Source organism: Canis lupus, chromosome 4 (genome assembly GCF_048164855.1).
Source record: "Canis lupus baileyi chromosome 4, mCanLup2.hap1, whole genome shotgun sequence".
NCBI classification, from domain to species: Eukaryota; Metazoa; Chordata; class Mammalia; order Carnivora; family Canidae; genus Canis; species Canis lupus.
Genome location: NC_132841.1, coordinates 42878398 through 42888422, shown reverse-complemented (window position 1 = coordinate 42888422; position 10025 = coordinate 42878398). Strand labels below are relative to the sequence as shown.

The 10025-nt window shown below is 44.2% G+C and overlaps 1 protein-coding gene across 1 annotated transcript in view; it reads left to right on the top strand.

The window, feature by feature from the left end:
- Positions 1 to 229: 229 nt before the first annotated feature.
- DOCK2 (dedicator of cytokinesis 2) overlaps positions 230 to 10025 on the top strand; it is a 397905-nt gene continuing 388109 nt past the window's right edge. Inside the window, exon 1 of the mRNA XM_072824198.1 lies at positions 230 to 370. Within this exon, the coding sequence (XP_072680299.1) occupies positions 328 to 370 (43 nt within the window). The 5' untranslated portion in view covers positions 230 to 327. The remainder of the gene's footprint in view (positions 371 to 10025) is intronic.

The window sequence follows — 10025 nt, the reverse complement described above, 5'->3', positions numbered from 1 at the left end:
ATCCCGGAACTTCTGCATTTGTGGTGGTGGCCTGGGTGGCCAAGTACCTGCTTAGCTTCTGCCCACTTGCCTGGGGAGGAACAAGTTGGAGGTGCCCCCCAAGTTTTGCTGGGGGCCTTCTGGCCTGCTAGCCACTAGCTTTCTAACATGCCCCAGCCCAATGGGAGGGAGGAAGAGGAGGAGCAGGGCACCCTGGGGAGAGGAGGGCGGGTCCTGAGAGGGAGTTTGAAAAGAGGAAGGAAGTGGGGCTCTGCGGAGCGCCTAGCCACCCCCTGGCTGCTTCCCCACAGGAGGACGCAAGGAGCCCGCAGCTCCCCTGGCCCAGCCATGGCCCCCTGGCGCAAAACTGACAAGGAGCGACACGGCGTGGGTAGGTGTGGGCAAGGGGTCCCCAGCAGGGGGAAGGTCAGGTGGCCTGAGATCCATGCACAGGAAGATGCTGAAGGAGCCTGCAGGGCGGCCACAGGCGGGGTACACTGACCCAAGGTCCTAGGGCTCAGTGACTTCCTCTGCTAGCTGCAGGGCCAGCTGGGCAGGGAGGAGGAGGCAGCGGGAGAGGAAAGTGGGCACGCTGCCCAGTTGGCTTTGCCCAGCCCATGCCCTCTCCCACTGGGCACAGATTGCTGTCTATCCCCCAACACTTCTGCATCCCCTAGGTGGTGGTTAGCCCAGTTGGCTCTGTGTGCCACAGTCCCAGTGTTTCAAGGAGTGGACTTCATCCCTCCATGTAGAGAGTTGGCCTCATAGAAGGAACACCCGCCCTCTCTGGCCTGGCCCAGCATGCCTTCTTCCACTCCTGTCCAAAAAGACACCCATCTGCCTGCTTCCCCTGCCTGTTTCTTCTGGGTCAGATGACTGCTTATTTGGTAGAGGCTCCAGAGAGCTGTACAGGCTTGTGGCGTGGGGTTGGAGAGCAGAGTCCTTCACTCAGCCTTGGAGAAACTCTGGGAAGAAAGGCTCCTTCCAGGTTATCCGGGGACATCCAAGAAGCCGGCCTCATCAGCTTCACCCATCTAAACTCCCAGAAGCCTCTGCCTCAAGCTCAGGGGCGGAAGTGGTGGCTGGGGGAAGGGAAACTTCAGGTACTGGGACTCTACTAAGTGGCACCCGTGGTGCAGCCTCTGAAAACTCACTGTGGTTTTCAAATTTAAGTGTAAATTTGAAAACCACTGTATGGTTTCCTACACAGGCAGATACCAGACACCAACCCCAGAGAGGAGCATTGAACAGGTCAGAGGTTGGAGTACCCAGGCCCGGAGGGAGATTAGATACAGGGAGTCCCGAGGCCACTCCCAGGGAGAAATGCTTCCCTGGAGAGTTCAACATTTATCTCTTCACTTGCTGGGCTCTAGGCACTATGGAGTGTTTTAAAATAACGGTCCCCATCCAGAGAACAAATAATAATCTATATCCTTGAAGAGCTTCAGTTTCTTCATCTATAAAATGGGAAGTTTGAACTAAAACCACTAAGGACCATGTCTAACTTCACAGCTTCTCTAAGTCCAGCCCTATCAGCTGGGGGCGTCAGGCTGAAATTCTTCTCAAGGGAAAATGGGAACTATTAAGTGGGGCAGACCACTGTAGGCAGAGAGGCCAATGTAGTATAGGAGATGAAAGTGGGACATGAAGGGCATATCCAGGAAAGAAGCCAGATGCTCCTTTTGCCTGAAAAGAATGATCGTACTTAAAGTAAGCTGGAGCCACATTTTGGAAGGGTATAAATGCCAGGCTAAGAAATTGAGACTTTTCCCACTTAGGCAATGGGGAGCCAAAGAGGGCTTCTGAGCAGGGAAGAGGCATGGACAGATTTGTGCTGAAGCCGGTGTGGAGGGAGGCTGAGTGAACAGAATGGCAAAGGTGCCTGGGTGGCAGATAGGAGACCGTATCGGTCCACAGTAAGTAGAGCAGTAAATTGCGGGAGATTTGAGCAGTGTGGAAGAGCCCTATCCTTCGTCCCAAGGGCTGCAGTGCATTCCTGCTGTGAAGGCCCTGTGCTATGCTGTGAAGATCATGGGCTCTGTTGCTAGACTGCCTGTTGTTGAATTCCAGCTTCTAACACTTTCCAGCCCTGTGACCTACACAAGCTACTTACTCCCTCCAGGCCTTAGTTTCCTTGTCTCCTTGTCTATATAATGGGGATAATAATAGCCCATGCCTCCCGGGTTGTTGTAGAAGTAAAGGAGTTCATTCACATAAAGTGCTTAGAATGACCATTATACAAAGCAGTCCTCACTAGATGTTATCAATTATTATTCTCAGACTTTGTCTTTTGCATAGGAGTTTAGTAGAGGACATGATACCATAGGATGGGACAGAGTTACAGGTTGGAGTAGGGGTCCCACCCTCTCTTGCAGAGGAAATCCAACCTATATGGTCAGGGATTAGGAACTCTGTTAGGCATTAGGCCTGAGGGCTTCTTGACCTGATGGTATAGCTGACATTTTTCATGCCTACTTATGAAAATTCTATTTCATAGGGAGTCAGAAGATCTATGACCCTCTAGGGAGCCAGACAGCACTAAGATAGGTGCCTACTTATCAAAGGGTGTCTCTTTTCTCTGCAGATAAATGCAGGACTCTTTCTTAGGCCTTCAGTAGATGGAAAGAAGAGGGAGTGTAATTTATGGTGGAATGGCGGACTGGAGTCATGGGACAGAAAGAACAGGGACCTAACATTAAGGAGTCTCGGTTATAGTTCTGACACCATCACTAGTTGCAGACAGATCTATGACAGATCTAGTTTTCTCATTGTAAGTCTAGGTATTAATATTTTTATATTTCAAGGTGTTCTTTTACAAAGAACATTTGAGATCATGAGTATGGGGGCTTGGAATAAGACAAAGAGAAACATAGAAAAGTTTAGTGGTTTATCAGAATATCTCTAGAGTCCAGCCAGGCCTAAAACACAAGAACCTGAGCTTTGCTTTCTTATTTGGTTTCCTCATCAGTGTTGGTGGCATTAGCCCGTTTTCGTCTGGTATAATTCACAAGGACTGCTCACGTCTCTGTCTTTTTGTCTCAGGGGCTGGCTTTACACGAGACAATTTCATCACCAGAAGCACTGGCTTCTTGCTCATCTTGTTGTCTGGTTGGCAGCCCCAGGAGACCTTCATAGAGATGCCTTGTCTGATTATTTTTCTTTCCTTGATGGAATCTTAATATGTGATCCGTTAGAATCCCAGAGAGTTCCAGAAGTGGAACAAAACAGTATGAATATGAAGTAAGAAAAGGCACAGACTGCCTTTGAAGAGATGTGTGAGGTTAGAAGCTTGGGCTGTGAAGTTAGAACTGATTTTAAATCTGGGCCTGTTTCCTCATCAATAAAGTGAGGTCTCATGATAATGTGGGTCTCATGAGGCTGTTGTAAAGATTGAATGGGGTAATCCATGAAAAGTACTTAGTAATGTGGTTGACTCAATCAAAGTTAGTGACTAAGGTAAGGGAGTTAACCTAATAGTTGTGGAGCCAAGAGAAACACAGAGTAATGCATCCTAATACCAGATTGAGGATGGTGATGCCTTCCAAGAGTGTAGTATTTTGTGGTTTACAAGACCCATTCTCATGCAATATCTTTGGCTCCAGAACATCTCTGTGAGGCATTATTTTCATTTTACAGATGAAGAAACCAAGACCCGGAGTTCATATAATTTAGAAGTACTTGGGCTTGGCCTTAAATTCAGTTGATTTCAGATCCCAGGTCCTTTGCACCATACAAGGAAGAAATCCAGGAGCAGGAGCATCACAGAAAAAGGCAGGATATTGGATATGTAGCATTTGGGTCAAACAATAAATATTCTGCTTTGGTTTTAGTAGATGTTTATAATGAAAACAAAGCAAAACAAAACAAAACTTTTGAGAGGTAGACTGCAGCCAGATGGTGAAAGGGGCTTTGAATGCCAGCCCTATAAGTTTGGACTTCATTCTGTGCACAGTGGAATTTTTGAGCAGGCATGTCACCTTTAAGAATTTAATATAATGAATTGTGAGAAGGGCAGGGATTGGACATAGAGGTACAAAAACAGAAGTAGGTGACAATTTACCTGTCTCCTAACTGCAGGAGTAGTTAACCCTCCAAGAGTCCACTTACAATTTGGCCTTTACTATCTTAGTTTTCTCTGAGTCTCAGTGATGAGAGCTTCCACCTGGGAGCAGAAAAGGTAGAAGGAATAAGTAACAGCTATCAGTTAGGAATAAATGTGATGGGTGATAGAATACCTCCAGAAAAGTGGCTTAACCAAACTAGAACTTTATTTCTCCCTCAAATAGAAAGCCCAGAAATCCGTGGGTCCGTGAAGAGGTAGTGGAGCAATTCATTGTCTACTGCACTGCTTCCTTGTCATGAGGCTTCTGCCTCCTGAACCAAGCTCGTTGCTCAGGCTTCAGCTGTCAGGTCTCACTTCCAACCAGCAATAAGGATGAAGGGAACAAAAAGGGATGGCCTTTCTCTGTAAGGACACTTACCTGAAGGCCCACTTAATTCTTCCTCTTGTATCCTCTTGGCTAAAACATAATCGCATGATTGAATCTACCAACGGTAGGTAGGAAATGTAGTCTGTAATATAGGCAGCCACACACCCCGTTGAAAATTAGGAGCACCATTTCTAAGGAAGGAGGGGAAGAAAGACATTGGGGATGATATGTTAATTTGCTTAGGGCTGCTCTAAGAAAATACCATGGACTGGGGGGTTTAAACAATAGGAATTTATTTTCTCACAGTTCTTGAGTCTAGAAGTTCAAGACCAAGGTGCCAGTAGGTTGGTTTCATTGTGAGGCCTTGGCTTGCTGACAGCTGCCTTCTCACTGCTTTGTCCCCACAGGGTCATCTCTGTGTATGCTCGTCCCTGGTGTCTCCTCCTCTTAGAAGGCTGCCAATCATTATTACATTAGGGCCTTATCCTAAAAGCTTCATTTTAATTTAATCACACTTAAAAAGACCTGATCTCTGAATACGGTTATATTCTGAGGTATTGAGGACTGGGACTTCAATATTTGTGACCCTAGGGTGGGGACAGCATATTAGTCCATAGTGGATAACTCATCATCTGTGGTATGAAATTTAGAGACTGTAGAAGAAGGCTTCAAGGCCAAGCTTCTCAGATAGAGAGTAGAGATAGAAAAAAAGGTTCATTTACCCTAAAGCTAGGCCTGCCAGCATATATTTGTGTGGGAGCTTCAGTGATGCCCAGAAACCTCTCCTCTATACAGGTTGTCTCTGCTTATGGTTGTGAGCCCATGTATGATGTTGAGGAGTACTGTTGGTGCCTTCTAAGGGCAATGAGGGAGAATCTGTTCTATGCTCCATCTAGCTTCTGGTGTTCCTGGAAATCTTTGGTGGTCCTTGGCTTGTAGAGGTATCATCCCAATCTCAACCTCCATCTTTATAGGGTGTTCTCCCTGTGTTTATGTCTTTCTCCAAATTATCCCATTTAATAAGGACACCAGGAGACACCTGGGTAGCTCAGTGGTTGAGTGTCTGCCTTCGGCTCAGGGCATGATCCAGGAATCCCTGGACTGAGTCCCGCTTCGGGCTCCCTGCATGGAGCCTGCTTCTCCCTCTGCCTGTGTCTCTGCCTCTCTCTGTCTCTCATCAATCAATAAATAAAATCTTAAAAAAAATAATAAGGATACCAGTCTTATTGGATTAGGGCCCACCCTAATGACATCATTTTCACTTGATTACCTCTGTAAAGACTACATCTCCAAATAACACTAACACATCTTTTTTTTTTTTTTTTTTTTGTGGGAGAGGCTTAATGCAAACCATACTAGGCTCTGCAAAAGTGGAGAAAGGGTCTTTTGCACATCTTGACTGGGGAATACAGATAAATCTGAGACCACTTTCATGTTCAGGAATGTAGATGATGCTATTGCAGTGCAGGACTCTGGACAGAGCTGGTCTGTACCAAAATGGACAGATTTGGAGTGGGAAGTGGGCATTTGGGTCTCTTGCAACATAGACTCTAAAGGAGTCCTTTAAAGGAACGAAATCCATTCAAACTGGCTCAATTAAAAGTTGTGTGGTGTGGTGTATATGTGTATGTGAGGAGGCGAGTGGAATATTTCAAGGATCAGTTGAAATCGAACAAAAACCCAAGAAACCTGAAAGGCAGGCCTCCAGAAGTGCCTAAAAGGCAGCCCTGGAAACCTCTGCCTTCCTTATCATGGCAACCTCGCTTCTCTTAACACATCAGTGCTATTTTCCTTGCTTTCCTTACTAACTCCTTCTAATTCTATCACTCCTTCATAACCTTGATATTCTTTTAACACCATCATAGTGGCCCCAGTGCCACATATCCCAACTCTGCATGACTTCACAGTTCAAGTATCCACCAAATCTTCTCCTCTCTATTTATTTGTTCAAAGTTCTGAAAGAGAAGATCTGAATGGACTGACTCACATTTTCAAGAAAGGCCACTCAGATCAGAGACCATTAATAGCCTAGGAGTGGGCCCCACTCTGATCAAGGGGCTGCTCCTAACTGGTTCAATACACTGTGGCTTGGGGACATGAGGCTTGCTACTCATTTAGCAGGAGCCATGGCTAGGGATGGATTCTTTGAGTAGGAATCATGAGTAGAACATACATCTCAAATAAACTCAGGGAAGAACTCTACTACAATGGGGCTAGTTATACTGTTCTTGTTGCCCAAGGTAATAATCAAGGAGGAAGGATAGAGAATACTATTCATTCACTAACTTGTTCATTCAATTACTCATTTATCCTTCATTTATTTCTTAAATATTTGTTGACATTTCCTATGTGCCAGGCACTATGCTAGACCCTGAAATTACAGGAATTAGGCCAATATGGTTCCAACTTTTGGGGCTTATAGTCTAGTGGGGAAGACAAAAAGGGACTTTGTAGACAAATCAATAAGCATATAAATATGGTATGATATGTGCTATTGTAATAAAAGTTTGTTCCATGAATGAGAGTATTAGAAGGAGGGGTCTTAAATTGGATGGTCTGGGAAGACCTCTGAGGAGCAATGGAGAAAAGAATTCCAAAGGAAACGCTTGTAGAGATGTTAGTACATATATCTTTGCTACGAAGGTCAACTATATCTTTGGGCTAGTCCTCCAAAATTAGTCTGGTGCAACAAAAAAACATGTATTGGAAATCTGATTCCATCCTACCACCAATTCTTAAGTGCCGGGCCTCCCACTCTTAATGCTTCAGCAATTTAGGATTGTTTAGAAGTACCTGATGGGCTGACTCTTTAAGTCCATGTAAGGAAATTGTCCTCATCCCTTGGCCTGTGAGAGCCTCACTAGTTAGTGGCCCTCTTGTTTCCAACCTTAATGTCTATATTTGAATGAGCCTTAAGAGCTTGTGTTTACTAAGCTCTGCTTCTTCCTGCTGCTGTACGTTGAGACAGGCATTGTAGTCACCATAGTATTCTAATTTCCAAACTTTTGGACTTCTTTTTGCTTGTTTGTTTGTTAAAGCTTATAAACCATTAATTTAATAGTCAGTTACACACAGGTGCCCACAGTCTGTTCTGTAGCAAATGTTCAGCAAATGGGAAATGATAATGCTTATCACCTCCAACTCCAGAGGAATCTGGGTAGAAACACTGCAAATGTTCCCTTTTATAGGCACTTTCTTCTTTCTTCATTTAATTGATATGAGTTAAAACGTGGTCAGGCTGAGTTTGTAAGTCTCTTAAGTCTTACTTGGTTTTTAGTTCTCCTTAGAGAAAGTTGTCTCTTGACCCTCTGATCTCACTAGGACACTGTCAGCTTTTGCATTGGTTTAAAGCTACAGTCACAGAAACTGGGACTAGAGAGGGATAGGACTGACAATGATAGCATTTTTCCAGACTCCTCTCTAGACATTACTTCAGAACACTTCAAGTTCCTCTGACAACAATGTGAGCCCTTGGGTCCAAGCCTGAACTAGGGTGGTAGAAGGAGACCTAGGTGGAAACTGTGTCTTGCATACATGCCCCAGGATACAAAAAGATTCTGAAGAGAGTAGATGTTGAGCAAGCATTTGTTGTATTGGATTGAATGGTGGCAATGCCTGGCCTGAGATACCATGATCAGCATGTTGGGTTGCAGCAGAAGAACGTACATGGTGCCAGCTGAATCCCCAGTGCCAGTGGGATTTTGCTACTTGCCTCACTGATGGTGGAAATAGGCAGTTGCCCCAGGAGAGAATGTTCTAGGTAGAATAAATAGCCAATGCAGAGATTTTAAAGAGGAAAACTGCTAATGTGTGGGAGTCTGTGTGGCTGCTGGAGGAGAGCAAGCAAGGGGCAGAAGAGTAGGAAATGAATTCTCTGAGGAGAGGTTGTAGTGAGTGGTGCCTGGTACATGTTGTAATAACTAAAGCTTTTACTCTAAATGGAAGGGAATGGGGCATTGTAGGGTTTTCTGTAGAATCGCAGAATGTTCTTATTTTAAAAGATTATTCTAGCTGTTTTATGATGGATAGAGGGTAATCAAATGTGGAAGCAGGGAGGGTGATTAAGCAACTGCTACAATGACCCTGGCAGGAGATGGTGGTGGCCTACACCAGGGAGGCAGAAATGGGGGAGGTGAGATGTGCTTAGATTCTGGATGTGTGTGTTGTAGGTGGAACAAATAGATTTTCTTCATGGATTGAAATGAGCATGAGAGAAAAAGAGGAATCAGAAGTGACTCCAAGGCTTTTGGTGTGAGCAGCTGGAAGAATGGAATTGCATACAGAACTTCCTTCATTAAACCCTTGATTTCAGTTCTCATCCACATTGTCATAAATAATAATATTGCCTCACTTTTCTTCAGCATGGTACATTTACAGAACACTGTGGTACCATGTTTGAGCACTTTGAGAGATGTGTACTTTAATCATTCTTTCACAGATGAGGAAACTGGAGAGCAGAGACTTTCAAGGTTTCACTGAAATGCAAATACTTTCAGACAGTTTTCTTACACTTCATTCCTGGAGGATCCTCTTCTATTTTACTTCAGACTCATTTTGTACCTTGTCTTTAGTTATGTAACCACATGTCATCTCTCCCAATGGATAGCATATTGTCTGAGGGTAGAATTGTGTTTTGGGGTCAAGTTTGAATCCACCCAGCTAAAAGCCACTAGTAGGAACATAGTATATCAGAGAAACTAAACATTATTATAACATGGGACTCTTGAGAATCCAGTGGAAGCTATAAACTCTCTTCTTGCAAATTTGCACAGGTGCAGCTTTGCATTTCAATTTCAAGTCCTGTTCATGAAAGTGAGTTAAGTATGGCCTGGTAAAAGTACTCAGGAACTATTTAGTAAACCAATACCATAAACACAGAGAAAGCATTCTGCCCAAAGTATAAATTTTTGGTTTTGGGAGCTCTGAAGAACAAAAAAAATTAATTTTGAAAGATTTTATTTATTTATTTATTTATTTATTTATTTATTTATTTATTTGAGAAAGAGCATGAATAAGTCAGAGAGAGGGGCAGATGGAGAAGGTGAAGTAGGCTCCTCACTGAGCAGGGAGCCCAATGTTGAGTTCCATTCCAGGGTCCTAGAATTATGCCCTGAGCTGAAGTAAGACATTTAACCAACTGAGCCACCCAGGCACCCTAAGGAAACTATTTTTTTAAATATTTAGTTATTTATTTGAGAGAGAGAGAAAGAGAGAGGAGAGGATGCAAGTTAGGGAGAGGGGCAGAGAGAGAGAATCGTAAGCAGACTCTGCACTGAACTTAGAGAGCCCAACATGCGGCTCCACCTCACAACCCTGAGATTATGACCTGAGCCAAAATTAAGAGACAGACTCAACCAACTGAGCCATGCAGATGCCCAAGGAAAACCATCTTTATTGTCTATTCATATCAGTTAAATTCAATAAGCCTGTGCTAAGTGATAGTCCTGAGCTGGTCCTGATAAAAACAGTCTTTGCCCTGGAAGCTTACAGCCCAGTAGTAATCTCTCTTTCTTCTTTTTGCTTGAGGTAGCAAACAACAGTATTATTAGTACTAATGTCCCCATTTCACAGGTTGGCCTGGGTGGACCTTTTGTTTCATGTTACCATAGCTCTGCC